This window comes from Manihot esculenta, chromosome 5 (assembly GCF_001659605.2).
Source record: "Manihot esculenta cultivar AM560-2 chromosome 5, M.esculenta_v8, whole genome shotgun sequence".
In the NCBI taxonomy this organism is placed as follows: domain Eukaryota; kingdom Viridiplantae; phylum Streptophyta; class Magnoliopsida; order Malpighiales; family Euphorbiaceae; genus Manihot; species Manihot esculenta.
The window spans coordinates 5522561-5545173 of NC_035165.2; the positions used below are offsets into that span (position 1 = coordinate 5522561).

General features: G+C 36.4%; 4 protein-coding genes across 10 annotated transcripts; 2 read left to right on the forward strand and 2 right to left on the reverse strand.

Annotated features, from left to right (window-relative positions):
• LOC110614588 (transcription termination factor MTERF8, chloroplastic) lies at nucleotides 1–1704 on the reverse strand. The gene has a single exon (XM_021756155.2). It carries the CDS (start codon nucleotides 1422–1424, stop codon nucleotides 207–209), a length of 1218 nt encoding a protein of 405 aa, XP_021611847.1. The 5' UTR covers nucleotides 1425–1704; the 3' UTR covers nucleotides 1–206.
• Nucleotides 1705–2180: 476 nt separating this feature from the next.
• LOC110615327 (spermatogenesis-associated protein 20) lies at nucleotides 2181–9032 on the reverse strand. 4 transcript variants are annotated; one of them, XM_043956726.1, is made up of 15 exons: nucleotides 8641–9032; nucleotides 8493–8565; nucleotides 8343–8364; nucleotides 8158–8236; nucleotides 8016–8048; nucleotides 6882–7030; nucleotides 6524–6680; nucleotides 5790–6030; nucleotides 5261–5628; nucleotides 4412–4675; nucleotides 4207–4317; nucleotides 3414–3638; nucleotides 3123–3326; nucleotides 2865–3041; nucleotides 2181–2748 (listed from the first exon to the last, which is right to left on the reverse strand). In XM_043956726.1, the coding sequence occupies exons 1-15, from the start codon at nucleotides 9022–9024 to the stop codon at nucleotides 2548–2550; spliced, it is 2688 nt and encodes an 895-aa protein (XP_043812661.1). In that variant the 5' UTR covers nucleotides 9025–9032; the 3' UTR covers nucleotides 2181–2547. The 4 variants fall into 4 exon arrangements, with proteins under 4 accessions (XP_043812661.1, XP_021612857.2, XP_043812662.1 ...); XM_021757165.2 differs by having other exon boundaries at nucleotides 5387–5628; nucleotides 8641–9031; XM_043956727.1 differs by lacking the exon at nucleotides 8641–9032 and having other exon boundaries at nucleotides 8016–8061.
• A 2194-nt stretch (nucleotides 9033–11226) lies between these two features.
• LOC110615524 (zinc finger CCCH domain-containing protein 32) lies at nucleotides 11227–15417 on the forward strand. 2 transcript variants are annotated; one of them, XM_043956945.1, is made up of 8 exons: nucleotides 11227–11638; nucleotides 11796–11938; nucleotides 12179–12277; nucleotides 12419–12481; nucleotides 12590–12709; nucleotides 12832–13119; nucleotides 13201–13515; nucleotides 14282–15417. In XM_043956945.1, exons 1-8 carry the CDS (start codon nucleotides 11545–11547, stop codon nucleotides 14681–14683), a joined length of 1524 nt encoding a protein of 507 aa, XP_043812880.1. In that variant the 5' UTR covers nucleotides 11227–11544; the 3' UTR covers nucleotides 14684–15417. The 2 variants fall into 2 exon arrangements, with proteins under 2 accessions (XP_043812880.1, XP_021613101.1); XM_021757409.2 differs by lacking the exon at nucleotides 12179–12277 and having other exon boundaries at nucleotides 11230–11638.
• A 2594-nt stretch (nucleotides 15418–18011) lies between these two features.
• LOC110614914 (BTB/POZ domain-containing protein At1g03010) lies at nucleotides 18012–22401 on the forward strand. Of its 3 annotated transcripts, none has more exons than XM_043956397.1 (4): nucleotides 18012–18490; nucleotides 20123–20219; nucleotides 20316–21509; nucleotides 21606–22401. In XM_043956397.1, the coding sequence occupies exons 1-4, from the start codon at nucleotides 18399–18401 to the stop codon at nucleotides 22143–22145; spliced, it is 1923 nt and encodes a 640-aa protein (XP_043812332.1). In that variant the 5' UTR covers nucleotides 18012–18398; the 3' UTR covers nucleotides 22146–22401. The 3 variants fall into 3 exon arrangements, with proteins under 3 accessions (XP_043812332.1, XP_021612295.1, XP_021612296.1); XM_021756603.2 differs by having other exon boundaries at nucleotides 18014–18490; nucleotides 20153–20219; XM_021756604.2 differs by lacking the exon at nucleotides 18012–18490 and adding an exon at nucleotides 19744–20070 and having other exon boundaries at nucleotides 20153–20219.
• The last annotated feature ends 212 nt before the right edge of the window (nucleotides 22402–22613 follow it).

A 22613-nucleotide genomic window follows, 5' to 3' on the forward strand; every position in this document is an offset into this window, starting at 1 on the left:
TTCAATTGCAATCTTTAACTTTATAAAGGAAGTAACCACGGATACAAATGAAGCATTACAGAATTAAAAGCCAGTAATGCACAAGTACAGAACTATACTGAACAATTGGTGCCCTTACAAACACTGGCATTTGCAGTGATAAAAATGAACTGTGGTTGGCAGCAACAACAGGCCAAGAATTGTTTGATCTCATCAATTTCTCTGTATTAAGAATATGCTTCCTCCGGATTCACTTTCCCTTCATAAATACTCAGCAATTCAGGTACTTCTTCCTCAAATTTGGTCACAAATCTCTCTAGAAAGCACTTCTCTACTGGAAGCAGCACACTAGCTAGGCTCAAATCATCCTTTATCAATCTCTTGGACATCAAAACTCGAATAACCCTACACCTAGGGATAATTCTCTTCTCCAAACTGAAAAACAATACCACTGGTAACTGAGCAATGACCTTTGAGGGCCAACCCATGTTGTTGACGAAAAAATCCATTCCCTTCATAATTTTCTTCTCTGATAGCATCATACAATGCGGGTGCTTCCTAAATGCTGCAAGAATATCATCTTTAGACCATCCCCATCTCTTGTAAACCTCAAAACAACGTTTCCATATTGACTTGTTTCCCTTCCCGGACATGGCATGTACAGCCAACACAAATGTTGATTTATTTGGATCAAAACCCATTTCCTTAACTTCCTTCACAATTTTACCAAACTCCTCGTGCCTCTGCATTACAGCTTCAGGGAAATGTGTTAGCAACAACGAGATACAAGAATGTGGCACGCAGAGTCCTCTTAGAAGCTCAATATTTGGTAGAAGATTTTTCGAATGATCCTCTAGAAATATCCAAGTAGTGCGCTTCAAAGCAGAAACGATCCTTTCATTGGACAACAAAATGCTTTTGAGGAAGTTATAAGAGGGTATAATTTGGTTCTCCAAGCTTCTAGTCAAAAGAGTAGGGTCTGAAGAGAGTGTTCTCGCAAGGTCAGATCTTGAAACCCCTATAGAATAAAAGAAGTCAAGTTTGGGAAGAAGGGTATTCTCAGGATGGGCTAAAAGGAGAAAAGGGCGTTTCTTGACGAGGTTTGAGATCTGGGTTTTCGAGAATTCGTGGTTTCGCAAAAGGGCTAGAACCGAATCCGGTTTCTCCGGAGATTGTAAATGTAACTTCTGGGAGACAGAGATTGCAGCTTCTGGGGACAAGCCACATGAGTGTACAAGATAGTCGATTGTGAAGGAAGCTTGGTTCGTTGAAGTTGTGGAGACGATTACATTGGGAAGGGGCTCACTTTGAAGAGAGACAAATGGGGTCTTTAGCCCCCGCGAGGACCTGATTGAGAAGGGGTTTCTGGAAATAAAAAGGAAGGGCACTGGTCGATAGCCTGATCTTAGGACATGGAAATTTCGGAGATTTTGGATAACCTCCATGGTCGATAGTATATCAGCGAATGAAGATGATAAGCTCGCTTGTTATTGTGACCGATGAAAGCCTTAGCAGTCGGCAGGGTTGAGGGTCTGGGTTTTTGAACATTGGGTTTTGACTTGGGAGCCCAATAGACAGGGTGGCATTTGAGTAAGCCGTAGAAAAAAAAAAGAGGACAAACAAAAGAAAAAAGAAGAAAGGAGAGAAAAAGGGAGGGAGATTTCGATAGGGGGTTTCATTTTTTTCTTCTGTATTTTGTAGCCTTTGTTTCTGTTGATGATCTCGCTAATTTATAATATTTTTATTTTCTCTGCCTTGGGGTAGAAGGAGAGGTTGTTTAATTTATGTTTTTTGTGCCCGATTGCCCTCATCGGTGATGGATGATTTTATTATTTTCTGTTTTTGTTTTTTCACATTATTACGCAATGAGAGTTTTTTTTTTCATTGAATATATATTTGTTCTCGAGAATTTTATGTGACTGAAAGTTTATTTATTTAAAAAAAAAAAAAACGTAAATCTTTAAGATAAATTTACACATACTTAATTCTATTTGCCTTGAACACTGAAAGGAGCTTGAAGGGTGGGCAGATAAGTGTAGGCATGAGTTGTTATTTTCCAAATTTTATTCTATTAAAAGATATCTTATTAAACCTATTTTAACAATGACAAAAATTTGAACCGTACTTAATTTTAACATTTATTAAATGCTTTATAAAGTTACCTTTATTTCCATACAATATATTTGTAGATTACATGAAAATAAAAATAACTTCATACTAAATTATTCATATATTTAATAAATTTTTTAAAAAAACATATTAACAAACTAATGAATAATCTCTAAACATTGTATTAAAAAAAAAACTCTAAACATGATAATTTTCTTTTTATAATTTCCCAACATATATTTATATACTGTAATATTTTCGGCTCCGACATGCAATTCTTCAACTGGGTATGCCATCTGCACCTTACATATAGAAATCCCGAGCTAACTTGACTACAAACATATGAATGATCACTCACCAGTCCCATCCCCTAGTCCCTATATTATTATTTCCAACTCCAGAGAATGTCCATAAACATCTGGCTAAAAATTCCATCGATGCTCTGTACCAAAGGGTGGTTCATACAGCGGCAGGTTTCTTGGAAAGCAGAGCTTCAAGATATTTAGGGTCCGTGACTGGGGGACTACAGGTGAAGTTTTGACAGACCAGAGCCACCACCTTATCTGGAACGTAATTATTCTTTGCCATCAGTGCTATGTTGCTATTATTGTCTTCCCATATTTCCATTTCTTCATTTTTAGTGGGATCTATATGAATTACCTGCAATACATTGCATCACAGAAAGATATCAACCTCTGTAAAATTAACAAGGCAAAGGAGATGCGAAGTTGAGATTCAGGCTTTATGGGATTGACGTTGAAATCTGTATTACTTACTGTTCTGTTTGGATCATATAATGCATGAGCAGCAGCCAACATATTATCGAACTCTGAGGATTCCCTGTGTCCAACTAAGACAACTTGCTTACGGGAAGGCACAGAGATCAAGTCTGCTGCACAACACATCAAAGGAACTGCCATAGCCATGTCTTTTAGTCTCGTCTCGAAAACCGCCTGTATCACAGTAGAACAAAGGGTTGTGCAATCTCATAAATGCAATACTCAGAGGGCTGCATTCAGGGAGGTAACATTTACCAGAAGATGCTCTGCAGTCTGCCTGTAATAATCAGATCTACTACCAGCCACCATGGACGCCAATCTTATAAGATTAATGGCAGAAACAGAGTTTCCTGAGGGCTCTGCTCCATCATGATCCTCCTTTACTCGCAGGAGAACTGAAGGGTCTTCCCCTGGGGTATTAAAATAGCCCCCACCTTCTCTATCAAGAAATACTTCATCCTGGAAGTATGTTACCAAGAAAATATGTAATTATACACCCCTCGAATGCTATTTAACATGGAGAAAATGATAGCAGGTAGTTTTTACCTGTGTATTCTGTAATTCAGTTGCCCACACTAGCCAGTGGATTCCACCACCAAACTCATAAAGATCCAGCAGCCCAGAAATGAGAAAAGCATAATCATCCAAGAACCCAGGCGCTTTAGATGGACCATTCCTAAAGCTGTGCTGTAGCCTGCGTGTTTGTTCATTATAAAGATGTCTTCTGATAAATGTTGCTGCCTTGTCTGCAACTTCTAAGTACTCCTTGGGCTGGCATTTTGTAGAATGCAACAATAACATAAGTCAACTACGCAACATATCATCCAAAGATCTTGAAGTTCAGTTCAAATTTCACATATACAAATGGGCCTAAATGCTAGAGAATTAGCCCAGAAAAAGGCCTCAGGCTCCTAATGCCTGTAGTGTAAAAAGAGTGTAATCAACAACAAAGAATAAATTCTGCCGTGCAACAAAATGGCCTCACAAGAGGGTGATTACATGCACAGAACTTGTAGAGACAGGAGCTTGTTTAAACAAGCCTTGGGACAATGAATTCTTTACAAACTCTAAACTCTGTCCACACTAGGTTTGTGCCAACCACCATATGAAATATAATTTTCCAATTGATTTCGGTTAACGAGGAAGTAAAACTAATTCGTTCATCAATAGGTTCTCATTTTACATCTTAAACCTAGAAATAGGAAGAAAATGTTTGAATGAATCAGCAGACCAAGAGCCAGATGCCACAGCCATAGATTAAATACGCATGATCAAATCATGAGCATGATGGTACACCTTATAGGTTAAACAAACCAGATAAAGATGGTTAAAATCTTACATCACAGCCAACAATAGGAAAGTGGAATTTTGTCCCATCAGTTTCTCCCTTGAGAACCTTAGAAGCTCTTGCGAAAGATGAAATTGCCAGTCCATTCCATGACACAATTACCTGGCAAACAACTGGTCTATTAAATGCATCATACATGACGAAAAAAAGTTGAATACATCAAAGATCTCTAAACAAATAATAATTAAAAAAAAACCTTGTCATCCAAATGTGGCCTAGGTCGTTTTGATCTCACATTGAAAAGCTTTTGCTTACATTCACCCAAAATATCAAGATATTTCATAGTAGGCAATCCAAGTTTTGACGCCAATGCTGAGACATCATTTAATTCAATAAGCACATTTGTCCCCTTGAATTCATTATGAGGATCACTCATCCCAGAAAGGTCACAATTTCCCAGCTGCTTTATGTAATAATGATCCTTAAAAAGAGTTGCACGCTCTCCAAGGATGTCATCAATCTGAGAGAAACCAAGTAGAAAAATCACAATTAGCAGAAGTAAACCGAAGCTGTAGAGCGCAAGATCATCCCTCAAAATGTTCTTCCAAAAAAAAAATTTCAGAAGATTAAGGGTTAGTGGAAAATAAAGAATAGCTTAGGCATCCAATAAATTTGCAGAAAAATCCCAAAGAGAATTATTCAAACTGGGAAGTTGAAAACCTTAATCACTGGCCCAGAAAACATCAAGTTTCCTTGCTCTCGGCTTAGAAAAATACACTTCTTCCGATTTTCACCAGACAATTGATAATTACTACTATTAATCATATCAGACTGAAATAATGATAAAGTATCTGCCTAACCATCACTGACAATAAAATTCCAAGCTTTTCCGAGAACATAGAAAAGGTTAAGGCCTGAGTATTCCATGATATATTTAGACTGAGAGCGAATTACCTCACTTTGATCTTTACACAGGATGATGTAGTTATAACAGTATGTAACATGCATGCAATGAAAGAGAGGTCAGATTGAAATGATGTACTATTTTCTTAACAAAAGAGTTGTACATTTGCAACTTGGATAATAAAGGCTGCATATCACTAACCAGATGCACTCCTAAATGTTGGGTCCTAAATAGGAGTCTATTTGAGAGGCATATAATTTGACATTTGAAACATGAGCAAAACAACCAGTCAAAAAGAAATTGAGGTTGTCTCCAAAGAAAGTAAACCTCTTTACTGGTCCATATATAAAAGGCTCCTTCCTTTTTCTTTTTAGCACCTTCATGCTCAGCACTATCAGCATCCTCTGCTGAAAAGATTTCACCTTCTGGTCCTATCATGTCTCTCCTCAAATAATCAAGAATATCCCGAGATACAAGTGAATAGAAGACATCATTGGTAATGGAGAAAGCATCCAAGTAGACATTAGCAAGTTGCCCTTGGTCATACAGCATTTTCTCAAAATGAGGAACTGCAAAAAACGGGTGAAAAGTTCATCACATTAAGCATTGCAGAAGTGGGGAAAAAATTACAACACAAAGCCAATCATCTACATCATCCTATCCCTCTTCTTTCTTTAGAAATGCACAAGGGATTTTTGAGGAAATCATATCTTTCTAAGAATATACTGACCATGCCATCGTTCATCCACACTGTATCTGTGAAAGCCACCTCCAACATGATCATGAATGCCTCCCTTTGCCATGCATTGCAAGGTAAAGAGAACCATCTTCTGACCTTCCTTTGCTACATCCAGTTTTCCAGCATCCTCCATTTTCTTTGAGTGGTAAAGCATTAGTTGGATCTCAACTGGTCTGGGAAACTTTGGAGCAGATCCAAACCCGCCATACCTGGAATCATAACTTTGAGAAAGCTGCAAGAGAAATGAAGTAGAAAACTTGAGAGGCGGCAGCCAAATGTTATCATTTCTACAGATATTTAAAATGAAAAAAATTACCACTGTTACACACAAATCCTCCACACTAAAATAATTTATTAAAATAAAAATTACAAGTAAAGCAAAAAAAAAAAGATAGAAGCCTGTGAATCACAAATTTAACAATTGGCAGGAACGTGAATCTTGAGCACCAAGATAATGATGAATCAATCAAGATTTGATCCAGACTACAATATCAGTACCAGCTCAAAATTGCAATCAGCCAATCAGGTCACTTTCCAAAGTATAACAAATATTTCAAGCTTTCCTACAATGATAATAGAAAGGAAGACCACAATACACAGGGGGAGAGGGGGAGGGGGGGCAGCGGAATTCATTCCTTCTGTTTTCCAATCATATGACTAAGAAGTTCATACATAAGTATCAATTGCTTCAACATAGCACCAACTCTATAGCAATGAGATCATACTTGCTCAGCACACAATTGCAGAGCATTTTGTGAAAGCCCATCTGGCAATTTGTTTGTACTTGCACTTGCTGACAATGCTTCAGACAGCTGCTCAATGGCAAAGGCTCCACTCTTAATAAGCATCTCTCTCTTGTTGTCCCAAGCATCCTTCACCTTTCTGAAACAACAATATGCACCAGATTTTACCAAACAGAGCCCAAAGCAAGCAAGTAACAATCTTCAACAACTAATAGGAAATATAATTTAATTTAACGATGCTTTTCATTTAAATAAAAAAATTACATGTTTGAGCTTGGTCATTGAACACCCAGAACAGAAACCATGGAAAGAAGAAAGATGAGAAGCAAAATGCTATCACCTTAGTATAGTCTTAAATCCTGGTCTTCCATAATTATCATCTGGGGGGAAGTAAGTTCCACCCATCAAAGGTTTCAAATCAGGTGAAAGGAAGACGCTAAGTGGCCACCCTCCACCACCATATAATGCTTGTACAAATGTCATATAAACCTACAAAGGTGATACACCTGCTCAGCATAATTTGAGAGAAAAGGGCAGGGGGGGGGGGGGACTGCAAATAATATTGCAGAATATTGAATCACAAGTAAACTCAAAGTAATGCAGTTTATTTCACTTATTTTACATAAGGTATATAAGAAATATTTATAATAAGATTAAGATCTCTTAAATCAAACCTAATTAGGATCCCAAAGATTTGAATCCTCCTAATTAGGAACTCTATGTTGGTCAACATATTTTCTCCGCCTCCAATCACTTTGGCACTGCCCCTGAGCATCTGAAAGATAAAGAGTGTTCTAAAAGGAACCATCGTCCACTAATATAACCAGTAAAAATATTATGCATGTAGAGGTCGAGGTATATGTCAAAGCAGACTAACATTGCCACTCCCCTGAGAATCTGGATAGATTCAGGACAGCACCAGTTGGTATGAGTGATAAGGGGTGGAGAAAATGGCATAACATAAGGAAAACTGGAACTTAGTGGCTATAGGGAGACCACACCAAGGAATTTTGGGGATGCTGTGAGACCCAACATCAGCTTTACCCTTTAACAAATATTTCTCAATACGTCAGCACAAGCATTCACATAAATTGCCACCTGTAATAGTGCTTCAATTGATATTTTGTGTTGCTAAAATCATTTTCATGGCATTTCTTTTTTCATGAACGTTGTAAAATTTGAACAACACTTCAATGATCACTAGTAAAATTAGCCCAAGTAATAAGAAAGTAAATAACTCGCCAACTTTCAAGTACCATACTGTCATCATATCATTCTTGCACTCATTTAAATGCATACCATAATATTGAATCTTCTTATATACGCAAGCATATAAGACAATGATCCAACAATTTACAACACATAATCTATTAATAAACACCATAAGTAGGCAACTAACTTGTAATTGATTTCTCAAAAAAAAAAAAAAAGTTCATGAATTGTTCTATAGATGGCAAAAGTTATGCAGGCTTACCTTGTCAACATCTGGTCTTTCTTCGCGATCGACCTGCAGCAATGGCCTGTTAGATTGGTTTGCAGATAATCATTGCATTTCTTACCAGTCAGCTGTTAAGCTCCAAACTTAAATTAATATAATCAATCAAATTTGAACTGACCTTGATGCTAACAAACCAATCATTCAACAATTTTGCGACTCCTTCATCCTCAAAAGATTCCACCTCCATAACATGACACCTTATTCAAAGTTATGACACCATTACTATATATCCATTTTTATCATTCAAATTCCTAATTGGAGTCCAATCAATTTCCAAAAAATTGGGGGGGAGGAAGAACTCACCAATGGCAAGTGCTGTATCCAACTTCAAAGAGAAAGCACCAAAGAATCAATAAACAAATAACCAATAAAAATGATTCACATTAGCAATCAATTTCGCAAATTATTATAACACAAGAAACAATGGCTAAACAAGAGAGAAATATGAAATACTCGATAAAAAGATGGGCACGTCTCTTCTGCGCGCTTCAGCGAAAGCTTCTTCACCCCAGGGATACCAATCAACCTTCAACTCATTAAATTAACAAAAATTCAAACTAAAAATCTGAGAGGGAGACAGTATAAAAAGAAATTTCATTACCGGGTTATGGGCATGTTGAAGGAGATAAGGGCTGTGCTCAGCAGCAAGACGATTGGTGAACTTGTGAGACGTGGACGTGGTCTCCGCAGGACGTTCAGCCATGGCGACAACCTGGTGCGTGTGAAAACGAGCTACAGCAGAGCGAGGGGAAACGACGAAGAAAGGTAAAGGCCGACAAAATGAGACCAAAAGGGTACTTCGACAGGGGCAGTCTTTCGATATGAACGAGGAGAACTTAGCAGTGGTGGTAGCCGAACGGCGGAGAATAGTTCGGAGCATAGAAGAGTGTGGATGAAAATGGGGATGAGAAGAAGCGAGTTTGGTAGTAATAAAGAGAGTACGGTTCGGTCGAGAAGAGAAGCAAGATGTTCGAAACTTCGCCATATGTGAAAAGCCTGATGATGAGTCATACCTGACATGTGGAAGTTTTGGGAACGTTCACCGCTTGACGAGTGGCCTAACATTTGTCTTTTTCCCTTACCAGATAAAGTTGTTAATATATACTGTTTTCACAGAAAATATTTTCACAAATATACATGAAATTACAAAATTTTATTAAAATTTTTGGGCAGATCTGTTTTTTTTTCTTTTTGTAATATGGCAATTGTGCGTGCGAATCTTTTCTGCGGGAGCACCTTCAGCAAAACGAGGAGAACGTAAATGCACTATAAAGCAAGAAATGAAACGAGTGGATTTTAAAGCCAAATATGATTTTAGAAAAAACATCACATGAATTTTTTTTTTCTGCTTCGGTTGGTTTGTTTTGGTTATTTTTTGAGCAGCAGATTTATTTGATCTTTTGAATTTTTGTTTGATTAGATTGGATATACCTTATAGTTTTCTTTTATGTCCTCGTGTAAATTTTTGTTTGAATTTTTGAATTTCTTTTATGTCCTTTTGTAAATTTTTGTTTGATTAGATCTTTTCATAAGGTGCAGTAAGGACTACAACAAAAACAAATCAAGCTTATTAGTGGCCAACAAGGACAGCTAGAGGCAGACCTCGAATAGCATTTTGGCCTTAAGAGGTGCAGCAATCATTTGGTGTTAGGTCGGCAATACGAACCTCGAGAGGTCTTTCAGAATGCTGCAAAGTCGCACCCTCCCGTCGCCAAGCAAGGGAGACGCTAGAGAAAAATGCATTTGTTGATGTAAGCTTAAAAGCTTGAAAAGGTAAAAACATATGATTTTTTTTTTCTTTTTTAATTTATTGTGGTTCGATCTCCTCAACCATCTTGCTTAGCAACTGTAGTGTTTGCAAAGCAAGCGAGAGATCATCAAAATTTTTATAATAATGATTAAATTTTTAATTTTGTAATTATAGCTGATATTTTTAATTTATATAAATAAATGCTTTATATTATTACCTATTATAACCTAGTATATATATATGCAGTTACTCTCTTCTTTAAAATTAAGAAATATGGGTGGGGTTTTCAGACTTTTTCTTCCAAGGGAAAAAAGTTATTAATTCTTATTTGGATTTGAAAGCTAAAAAGTTTTTTTTTTAAAGGCATCGTTTTGAATATTGTGAAAAAAAAACATTTGAAAAAGTTATATTATTGCTTTTATAATTAAACTATTAATTTAATTTTAAATATTTTTACTGCTTTTTAATTTAATCTATTTTTAAACAAATATTTTTATGAACTGCTGTTTAGTAATACATACCTTTTATTAATTTTAATTTAATAATATTGGAGCTAACCAGGATCTTGTTAATTATTATTTATGGAAAAACTTTTTAAAATTCGGTTTGTGGTTCACACAAGACGCAAATAAATAAGTAATATTTAATTTTTATATTAGCTCCATCACTTATCTTTATAGGATCAGATAAGCATTGTCTTACATATCGTCAAAGGTTAGCTGATGGGACAAATGGGCTGTGCATTGGAAAAACACAGAATTTTTTTTTTTCTTTTCATTTTTGTCTTTAGCTATATTCTCAATTTCAGTTGCGGATGAAGCATTATTATGCAAATAAAATAGCACGTTTAAATTGCGAAAATCATGATTTATTACAGATCATATTATTGATTAAATGAAATAAATTGAGATTTTACATTGGCTTGTATAATTTATGGATTTTTGTTTCTCTCTAATTATTATATTTATTTTTTTATAATGCATCCCAAGAATCAAATAATACAAAGAAAAAAAAAAGACTTCCAATTACTCTTAACCATGAATATACAATAGTCCATAAAATGAAAAGCAACGAAATTTGTGTTCATTCAGACGTCAAAATCCCACTTCTAAATCATTACTTAACACTGTATGATTTAAGACCGCAAAGCCATTTTAGTGGAAACAATGAAATATACTGCAAAAATTCAACCATCCAAAACAAGAAAAAAGAAAAACCTATTGACTAAACTAACCCTATGCCTTCCACTGAAGCCTCCAAAAATTCAATGGCTACTTTGGTAGTTACAAGAAGCAGCGGTGTCGGTTACCCGTTCGATCCCAAACCGTAATTTAAAACATTTTCCGCGAAAATTACCATTTCCGGTGCTGTGCCTGTATGTATATGGCGGGTACGGAAACAAACACGTACAGATACAGCAGCAAAAATAAAGAAAATAAAAATAAAAATAAAATATCCAAAAGAGCGGAAGAAAAGAAAAAAGCCAAAGGAGAGAAAAATTGGCTGACCGTACACTTAGAGACAGAGAGATAGAGAGAGAGGGGTTGGAGAGAGAAAGCGTAAACTCCATTACTGTTTGAAGCATCTCCAGAATCAAATCTCTTCCTCCCTTAGTTTAGTGTATTGTCTTCACTCGATCCTTCCTTTGCCGATCCTTCTAGAACATTCCTCTAACAGTTTCTGTACAACTTCCTTGTTAGTTTCCTGTAGAGTGTACAGAATCCTCTTCCACCCCAAAATAGATACGCCGTTTTGATGGAGCTGTACGGCCGGAACCAAGCAAGGAATGGGTTGCAATCGGGTCAACAACCCGAATGGAGCCCCGTGGGAGGCGAAACCGGGCTAGAAGGTCTGTTTCTTTTGCTTTTTTGGTGTAAATTCATTCGCATTTTATCTTCTTATTGGGGTGAGTGTGTGAAGCTCTTTTTTTCAGTGTTTCTAGGGTTTTGGAAATGTCAAGTGGGGATTAGGTTTTTGTGTTGATTTTATGGTTTCGTTGAGTGTAGAATCGATGTGGCGATTGAGCTTAGCTAGCAGTGAATCTTATCCGGAGCGGCCTGGCTTGCCCGACTGTGTGTATTATATGCGAACAGGATTTTGTGGATATGGTGGCAAGTGCCGCTATAATCACCCTCGTAATCGTGCTGCGGTAACCCCATAACCACTCGTATTTTTAACTGTAATAGCATCAATAACTGATGTGCTTTTCATGTGGGTATTTGATTTCGCATATAATTTTCTATTCAATGTGCAATCATTAGTTATTGTACTATAAGAGAATGGAGAATGCGTTTATAAAGCGCGATTAATGTTTTAATTTTCTAGAGTTAGGTGTACATCTATGTTAGGAAGTTTTTCTTGTTCATATCAATCAAGTTCTTTCTTTCAGTTCATGAGGCTGAGCAGAATGTTTGGAAGTTCATGGTTTGGATTGTTTTGGTTTTCGGGAACTACAACTTTGCCCACACTAGGACATTTAGTTCGTGAAGTGAGTGTTTGTCTTATTTAACTAAGTCCTGCAAAAACTACGGTTCAGATCTTTAGTTATTGTGTTCTCATTAGCCTTATTCAGCCACTAAAACAAACAAATGTTTACCCATAACTTCTTTTATTTTCAAATGTTACTTAGGTTGAGGCAGCTGTAAGAGCTACTGGGGAGTACCCTGAACGTGTGGGGGAACCCCCTTGTCAGGTATATTATTGAATTGGGTGCATATGCACTCTAAACTATAGACTTTTATTACTTTCAATCTCTGAGAACAATTTTTGCAGTTGTATTAATTCTTACCATTCTGTGTAGTTTTATTTGAAGACTGGAACCTGTAAATTTGGAGCATCTTGCAAGTTCCATCATCCGAGGCATGGAGGTGGATCCTTGAGCCATGTTCCACTAAATACACATGGATACCCATTACGGCCGGTTTGAATTATCTTCTTTATTTTGCTTCCTCAACATGTAGACACACACTATATCTATTCATATTTGTTTTTTTTTTAAACTGTCTAAGGGAATTGTAAGACCTTTCCTTTTTCTCTTTAAAGGGTGAGAAAGAATGCTCCTACTATTTGAAAACGGGGCAGTGCAAATTTGGCGTAACTTGTAAATTCCATCATCCTCAACCAGCTGGCACATCGATGCCAGAATCTGCACCCCAGTTTTATCAGCCGGTGCAGTCACCTTCTATCACTATACCTGACCAATATGGGGGAGCATCCACTGGCTTGAGGGTGAGGCCTCAACTGTTAGCCGGTTCATATGTGCAAGGAGCTTATGGTCCTGTGCTTTTTTCCCCTGGAGTGGTCCCTATTCCTGGTTGGAGTCCTTACTCGGTAATTGTGTAGCCTTATTTGTTTGAGTTGTTGCAACAAACTTACATGCATTTCTTATGCTGCATGGGTTGTGTGGCGCAGGCACCTGTAAGTCCTGTTCTATCTCCTGGGGCACAGCCTGCAGTTGGGACAACTTCTCTGTATGGTGTAACACAATTATCTTCTTCAGCACCTGCACTTGCTGGACCTTACCCCTCGCCCTCTTCTGCTGTTGGCCTTTCAAGTGGTTCAAAGGAACAATCTTTTCCTGAGAGACCTGGCGAACCTGAGTGCCAGTACTACTTGAGGACTGGAGACTGTAAATTTGGATCATCTTGTAGATTTCATCACCCCCGAGATCGGGTTGCACCAAGAACAAATTGTGTTCTCAGCCCACTTGGACTTCCTTTACGTCCAGTACGTGAATTCATGCATTTTCTTCGTTAATATAGCTTATATCTCAAATTACCAATCCAAAGAGGACCCGATGCAAAAGTCAAATAACATGGTTCAAACCAAACAAAACCTCAAATTCTCATCCCTAGGGGGAAGCAGTGGGACCCTCTTCCTTGCATTACAAAAGGCTCTCAATATTTACTTTCTTTTCTGATGTTTGTAGGAGAATGGCAGTTTTCTAATGATGCCTGTAAGAGGGGATATCTGAAATAGTGCACAGAGAACTTCCCTTTGCTTCTTTTTAGTTCCCTGTTTACGTATTTGTGTAGTTTTTTCTCCTATACTACATGCATCGTTATTTGATTTTAATCCTTGTAATTCATATTGAATAAAAAAAGGATCAAAGGACATGAATATGTGACACTTGTTTTCAGAATTCCTCGTAAAGGAACTTAGAAGTTATTGTCATTACAAGTTATTTTATAATGTAGTAGGAATTATTAAGATAGTGTATGAATGGATCTGTGGAAAACTGATTTTGCTGTGGATGTGGAAGTTAGTTTGTGTGAATTGGGGAGGGGTGACCGCTGTTGACTGTTATGTTTTTTCCAAGTCAGCACATCTGTGCTTGCCGGTGCACTTATGACTCTTTTGTCAATTTTTCTATTTGAGTAACTTGTGCATCATCCTAAGTTATTCCTAGGTGATTTGTGGTATTATTATGCTGTGTTGATGCATGTTACTATGTTAAACTATTGTTAAAAATGATGCATGTTATTGTAAACAGGGAGTGCAACCTTGTACCTTCTATTTGCGAAATGGGAACTGCAAATTTGGGGCCACATGCAAATTTGATCATCCAATGGGAGCAATGAGATATAGTCCATCAACATCATCTCTTATTGATATGCCTGTTACTCCATATCCTGTTGGGTCTTTGCTTGCTACTTTGGGCCCTTCATCTTCTTCTTCTGATTTGCGACCTGAACTGATTGGAGTGACAAAAAAAGATCCTTATTTGAGCAGAATTCCTTCTTCTGGAAACACATCAAGCAGTTCAGTTGGGTTGATTTTCTCCCAGACTGGGTCTGTACCGCTTTCTGAGCTGCAACATTCAAGTCAGAGTTCTGTTTCTTTACCCAGTGGCAGAAGTACAAGACGAGGTGGTGACATTCATCGTTCAAGTTGATGTAAAACTCTGAAATCATCATTCACTCTCCAGTGCATATGATTCATGAGTCTCCATATGGTTTTCTGTTTACAGAGCTCAGTAAATTATAGGTTGTCCAGAAGTTTCATTACTCCATGTAAAGGTCTATCATCCAATCTGGTTTAAGCTCAATATTAGGATAGATCAAATCATTTCATCTATCTATAGTCATTGATATTATCTCAAATAAGCTTCAGTAGCAATCACTGTATGAACATCTCTGCAAGGCTTCAAAATAATTTCATTGTATCAGGCCTGCCTACACCCTTTTCTTGAACTGGGCCTTCTATATACTTTGATTCTGATCATTTTTGTAATGGAAAGAATTAGTCGACACCCTCACTTTTTTTTCAGGCCCCCACCATCTCTCTTTCTCCCTGAAAACTTGGGAGAAACTTCCAGTTTTGTAATTTCCCAGCATACTATTTGATTTCAGAGGTTTTGGAGGGTTTTCAGTTTGCCCCCTTCTTGAGGATTTCACAGAGATGGTTTTGAAGACTGCAAGTAGGTATGTGATTGAAGCAATATTTTGATACCAAGTTGTTGTCAACTGTGAATCTCTTCATGTTTAGTGGAAGGACAGAGATGTGTTTTGAATGTAAAATATCTTTAATTTTCTGCAGTATTTCACTTTATCTGAGACATTGTTGAAACTCGAGAATTGCCTTCTTTATTATGTCAAGATTGCTATGGAGTTTAAAGTTATGTACTCAGTTGACTTGGCTAATTGTTTCTGTAGCAGTCATGTATATGCTGTCTGGGACTGCTTTAATAGAACTTGTGGCCAAAAATTTGTAACTCGGGTGAAATATTTACTCAGGTAGTGTTAAGTCATTCATAACATTCATCCGAAACTTCGGCGTGACTGGCAAAGATGGTCTTGCACTACTCACACTCCTTACCAATGCCTTTGCTCATAAAACTTGACAAAATGGATTGCAGAGGTTGAGTGCTAGAATGAATGTTCGTAAAATATCTGCCAATGGACCTTTAGATAATTTGAACACATTCAGAACCAGCTATTGGTGGACAAGTGATGAGATAAAAGAGCATAATATAAATAAGTGAATTGTAGAATTAAATTGCCTAGTAATTTTAATGCTTAAGCAGGTGAATTTTTTTTCGTACAAATCCATATTAAAAATCAGTAAAAGGTAATTTATATTAGGCTAAAAAAACAAATTCATTCAATTACCGTCGCGCTCACAGGGTCTGAATCTGATAAAAGGGCCTGGCTTGGGATTGGACTATGGGTCTACTCGAACAGAGGCATAGGTCCACATGTAGCCTTCATTCTATAAATTCACCTCTTCTTGGCAACTATATATAAATCCTCTTCTCCCATTTTTCTTTCCTGAGAGGAAGGGAAAAAATAAATAAATTAAATAAATAAAGATAATGCATATGATTAGTGATTAAGGAACAATTTAGGTCTAATTATGCTGTTTTATAGGACAATAATTATCCTAATTTAACACCCCACCATTACTTATATTTTTCTTAAAAGATTATTTTTATCATTTTAGTGTTTTTATAATTAAAATATATGAATGTTTTTTAAAAAAAATTAACTAATATATTTAAAAAATATCCTTCTTAATCGTATTTTCAACGGAGAAGCAAATATACACATAAATTTTTTCTTTTTCAAATTAAAGATTAAAATGCTACTTTAAAAAATATTTTAATTATTGATTTAGAGTTACAAAGTTTTAAATTTAATTTTAATATATTTTAAAGGATTAACAATAACTTTAGCAACAATGCAATACATAAAAATAGGTGGGCTCACATATTCTCTGTACACCATAATTGTAAGTCTGTAACCACAGCCTTTTCTCACTTGCACTAATCATTCAAAACCCCCTTTCTCCTTCATATCTAAATCCCCTTTTATATTTCATGCTTGACTAATAAGGAATTAATTACAAAATAAATAAGCTTTTTATTTGATGGTCCAAGGATTTTCAACACCCTCTCCATGATTAATATAATTTTTAATATAAGCCATATATATATTCTATTAGCTTATGCTATGGTGACATAAGCTACTCAATTAATTTTCCATATACCTAATGCCACCTTTCTCATAATCAAATTCTTCAAGTGACCATTTGCTTTTCAAAACCTATCTCAGATGGCAAGATACGTATTTCAAACTTGATAAATGTTAGATTCGAGTCTAAACTTTCCATTTATTTTATTTATCGATAAAATAAATTGTTTTTTAAAATGTTATAATAACTTTTGTTTATAAATACTTTAATTTTTATGGGGTAATTTATTTTAGTTAGCTAAATAGAAATCTATCCAAGCCCAAGTGAAAACTATTTGGATAGGTGAAAAATACAGTATTCAAGCTTATGATTCATGCAAAAATAAAGTGGAACTATAAAGAAACAGCAACTTCAAGAAATAGTATGAACATCTTGTCACAAAAACAAAATGGCATGGCCAGAAAACATGGGAATTTGTTGTTTGGTCTCAATTAATTAGACAAACTTAATCCCAAATTTTAGGTGATAGTCTGCTGTTGGGTTCAACGAAAAGTGCAATTTTCAATAAAATCTTCTCATTAATTGGCTTTACTCACTATTAAGTTTTAATGCAAAATCATAGGATACTGTTATACTAAGACAAGGTGGAGTAGTTTGAAGTGTACTCTGCTCTCAGTTGCTGTAATGACAGGTGCAATCAACAATAATTAGTGTATTATATTATAAGGAAAAGTTTAAGGAAAAAGCAAAGGATCAAGTTATATCAACCACTGGATTAGGCAACTTAGGTGGGTATACGTGTATCCAGCCGCAGCAGAAAAGATAAGAACATTGATGGGATCATCATTACCACCTGATCGTGTAATCTTAAGCTATGATTAAACCAACAGTCATTTTCCAATAGCAAGCCTGCTAATTATGGCTCCTACATCATGCTTGGGTGAAGTAACATATAATTCAGCATTATCTCTCTCTCTTTTATTTTATAGAATGTCAACTAATATAAATACATTAATTAGGGCTGCTTTATTACAAAAGCTTGTAGCTTTATTACAAAAGTCCTATAGAAAAGCAGATTGAGTAGAGGTAGAGCCGTAGAGGTACAGGTAATCCAACTCATATCATAGTTTAAATATGCTTTACACATTATAAAGAAATAAATTAAGCAAATCTTTATGTGAGTAGCTTTCACTGGCCATGATTATATCTCTCAAAAGCATTACAGCCCTTCACGAATCTTGCTTTGCAAGTGCAAATTTTCTCAAAACAAAACCGTGTTAAAATGGCAAACTGTGTTAATCTCTCACCACCTTTCACCGAAAAGTGCAAGCTCACCCCACATACTCCCTTGACTTTAGATTAAGATACAATTATAAACACTCATTAAAGTGTATTTCAAAGTCATTACCCCTTCTTAATCTTGCATGGGTTCATGTGACTTTCACCTCACTCTTCTTCCTGCTTTCTTATTTCACCATAGAGAGAGAGAGACATGTGTCCTAAAACAACACTTTGTCAGCAGCCGAATGATAAAACTTGTTTTGGGTTGTAGCTGACAAAAGAGATGGTTTGTTAGAAAGAGTTTAGATTCTTTGATTGGGAGACACTTGGTAGTGGGGTTGGTGGTGGTGCAGAACTTTCAGAGAGAGATTCATCTGAGGCTGAAACTTCGGTTTTCTTTTTTCCTTTTGGAAGAAATGGGTGTTGTCACTGTTGCTGAATTGAAGACAAGCATATCAGGGAAGAGATCATTTCGTCCAAGTTCCAGTATAAGGCATGCTACTGAATGGTAATCTTCTCCTTGATTCTTGTCTAACAGCTAGCATTCACCATTTTGGTTTTACATTCATTGCATATCTACTTGCTTCAAGAATTATCATGCAGTCATGAAATTCTCCACTTATCATATCCTTTAATGGGTATGCTTTTTGTTCCTTTGTTTATCTCGAAGGTGTAAACTTTTTTTTGTTAGATTCATGGGCACTAAGAATGGAAAACCATTTCTATTACCTGATATGTAACTTGAATTGTGACTATTTGAGCGTTCATCCTTTGGTCTCTTAGTGAGTTTTAGCTGTGCAAAATAGAGTATTGTTTGCTTAATCCCATTAATTAGCGACTCAATTTCTTTCTTCTCCCCACCCTTTTTTTTCTTGCAAAATTTTGATTTTATTTTCACATGGATTAGAATTTTTGCTGCAAACATCAAAAGATATATATTTCCTTTTTTAAAATAAAATTCCTTTCACTTTATGAAGAAGTGCAGGATAATGAATTTCTCAGACCAAATAGACTGGAAACTGAATCATATTATCGTTTATTTGGCAGATTTTATATTTGATTACTCAGAAGAAGAATCATGTAGAAATCAGGCAGTTTTTACTTTTCATGTGTGGAAAAAAAATTTTTATTTTATAGGACGAATTTAATAGGGTTCCTTCAAATCCCCAACAGCCGGCCATGTTTGTAGGTCCAACATATTTTATGGGCGTCAGGTTCTGCAATCTTTAGTCATACCTGCTCTTAACTAATGCACAGAGTATGACCTTGTCATATGCATTCTTATCTTGAAATATGAACCAACATTGCGTACTGCTATAAATATTTTTACTATTTCTAGGCCCTCATTTTTGTACTAAAAAGTTTGGGGTACAGTTCATTTAAGCGTAGCATGACAAACAATCACACATACCCAATTCACTGTCCACTTGTGTCAACAATCTTTCATTTGATCCACCAGTAGATAATTGTGGTCGTGTGCACGTAATCAGTTCTGATCTAATAAATCTCAAGGGACCTGCACATCTACATAGCTCAGTGAAATTTTCAAGCTGTCACTCCTATAAAGATAACTAGTTCTAAGATAGTGGCAATAAATTATTACCTTATATGCTTTGACTAAAATGCTAAATTAATAGCAACGTTTAAAATATGTGACATTGAATATAAAATAACAATTTATTTATTTTTTAATAAGGGATAAAAATGCAATTAAAATTATACTGACTACTATATGTATATAGTAGTGTGTGTAAATCTCGGTGCAATTCTTTTTCATAGTTGGGAGCATGCTACACTGATTGGCCATTCATTGTGTAATAATTGAGTCTTGTCATTTTTCTCATCTGGGCCATCTGTGTCTGATTCAGAGAACCAAGAAGGATCACATTGTCCATAAACTTCATGTGGTCTATTTGTGGCTTATGGTAGAATCACTTGCATAGTCTTTTTAAGTTATTTGTGTGGTCTGTGGATGGGTAGGAGGAAGTACTCTGAGTGTGTCTGAAAATCAATGGTTTCAAAAATGGGAGTTCATGTCTACAGTACAACTTCTTATGTGGTCTCTAAATTTTTGGCACTTTCAAACATGTATGCATCATTTATTTCCTTTTTAGTTTGGATTTTTCTTGTCCCTTTGCACTTCCACTACAATCATTCTACCATGTTGCAGGCCGATTTCTGACGTTTCTAGTGATCTCACGGTCGAAATTGGAGCATCAAGCTTTGCACTTCACAAGGTAACGAAAATCAAGTTCATGTTTCTGTGGGATATGCTTTTAGTTTTGATATACTGTGTTGAAAATAATTATTAGAAACTTTAATTATTTTTGCAGTTTCCTCTTGTGTCTCGAAGTGGAAGAATTCGAAAACTGTTGTTGGAAGCAAAAGATTCTAAGGTTTCACGCATCAATATACCTGCTGTTCCTGGTGGAGCAGAAGCCTTTGAGCTTGCTGCAAAGTTCTGCTACGGTGTAAATGTTGAGATTACACTATCAAATGTGGCTATGCTATTGTGTGCCGCCCATTTCCTGGAAATGACAGAAGATTTTGCAGAGAAAAACCTGGAAGCTCGAGCTGAAGCTTATTTAAAGGAGATGGTGCTCCCAAACATATCGAGTTCGATATCTGTTCTTCATCGCTGTGAAGTTCTCTTGCCTATATCAGAAGAGATCAACCTAGTTAGCAGGCTTATCAATGCAATTGCAAACAATGCATGCAAAGAGCAGCTCACCTCTGGCTTGCTAAAACTTGACCACAACTTCCCACCAAAACAAGCAAATATCGAACCTGAAACACCCTCAGAATGGTGGGGCAAAGCACTCACAGTGCTCAATCTTGATTTCTTCCAACGAGTTCTTTCTGCAGTAAAATCAAAGGGTCTGAAACAGGATATGATTAGCAAGATCTTGATAAATTATGCCCATAATTCTCTTCAAGGCCTCATTGTGAGAGACCCTCATTTGGTTAAAGGAAGTCTCCTGGATTTGGAGTTGCAGAAGAAACAAAGGGTCATTGTTGAAACAATAGTTAGCTTACTACCGACCCAATCAAGGAAAAGTCCAGTCCCAATGGCCTTTCTTTCAAGTTTGTTGAAAACTGCAATAGCCGCATCAGCAACTACTTCTTGCAGATCCGATTTGGAGAGGAGGATTGGTCTTCAACTGGATCAGGCAATTCTTGAAGATATCCTAATTCCAGCAAATTCACATGGAAACAGCCACAGCACCATGTATGATACAGATTCAATCTTAAGGATCTTCTCCATGTTTCTCAACTTAGATGAGGACGATGACGAAGACAATCACCTGCAGGGTGAAAGTGAGATGGGTTATGATTTTGACAGTCCTGGGTCTCCTAAACAGAGCTCAATTCTTAAGGTATCAAAGTTACTGGACAACTATCTTGCAGAAGTTACACTAGACTCAAACTTGATGCCATCAAAATTCATAGCGCTAGCAGAAGTTCTTCCAGATCATGCTCGTATAGTCAGTGATGGATTGTACAGAGCTGTGGATATCTTCCTAAAAGTTAGCAACTTCACATCTTTTCATCGCTTCCAGCAATTCCAATTACAGAAATAATTAACTAAAACATTCTGGTTTGCTTTGTTCATCTACTGACAGGTTCATCCAAACATTAAAGATTCCGAAAGGTACAGACTCTGCAAGACAATAGACTGTCAGAAACTATCTCAGGAAGCTTGTAGCCACGCAGCGCAGAATGAAAGATTACCTGTACAAATGGCAGTCCAGGTGCTATATTTCGAGCAGATAAGGCTGAGGAATGCAATGAATGGCGGGCACAACCAGTTTTTCTTCGGAGCACTAAACGGTCAATTCCCTCAACGGTCGAGCAGCGGAGCAGGAAGTGGAGCTCTCTCTCCGAGAGACAACTATGCATCAGTAAGAAGAGAGAACCGAGAGTTGAAGCTTGAAGTTGCAAGAATGAGGATGAGACTGACAGATCTTGAAAAGGATCATGTGTCAATGAAACAAGAGCTTGTAAGGACTCATCCTGCTAATAAGCTGTTCAAATCATTCACCAGAAAATTAAGCAAGCTGAATTCGATATTCAGAATAAACGGTCTAAAGCCAATAGGGGGCAAAGCCAATTCAGAAGCAAGATTCTTGTTTCAGAAAAGAAGGCGTCATTCTGTTTCCTGACTGTAGATAAATATGCATGTACTATGAAGTGACTAAAACAAGATTGTATAGTAAGAAGTGTAGTGTGATTTTATCTAATGCCTAATGTTTAATGACGGAGATTGCTCATTGACCTTAATCATTTTTTCTTTTTGTCCTCTTTGAAGCCCGTCTTCAAGGCTGACATTGACAAAGACTCAATTATGCTTGTCCAATATTCTTGACTAATTAAGTTTTGTGAATCTAATACATATGCATATTTTGGCTTTGTGATTTTTATTTTGAGGTGTACTCAATTTAAATAAATATTTCTCAATTTTAAAATATTATGTAAATATATAACAAGTTGAAATTACATACCTAAACTGAATTTATATAAATTTATAGGGTGTGTATAATTTCATAGACCCATTATAATTTTATATTAGGACCCTGTGAACTTCTGGGACTGACTTTCCTACATAGGGATAAAATCATGGACTCTCAACA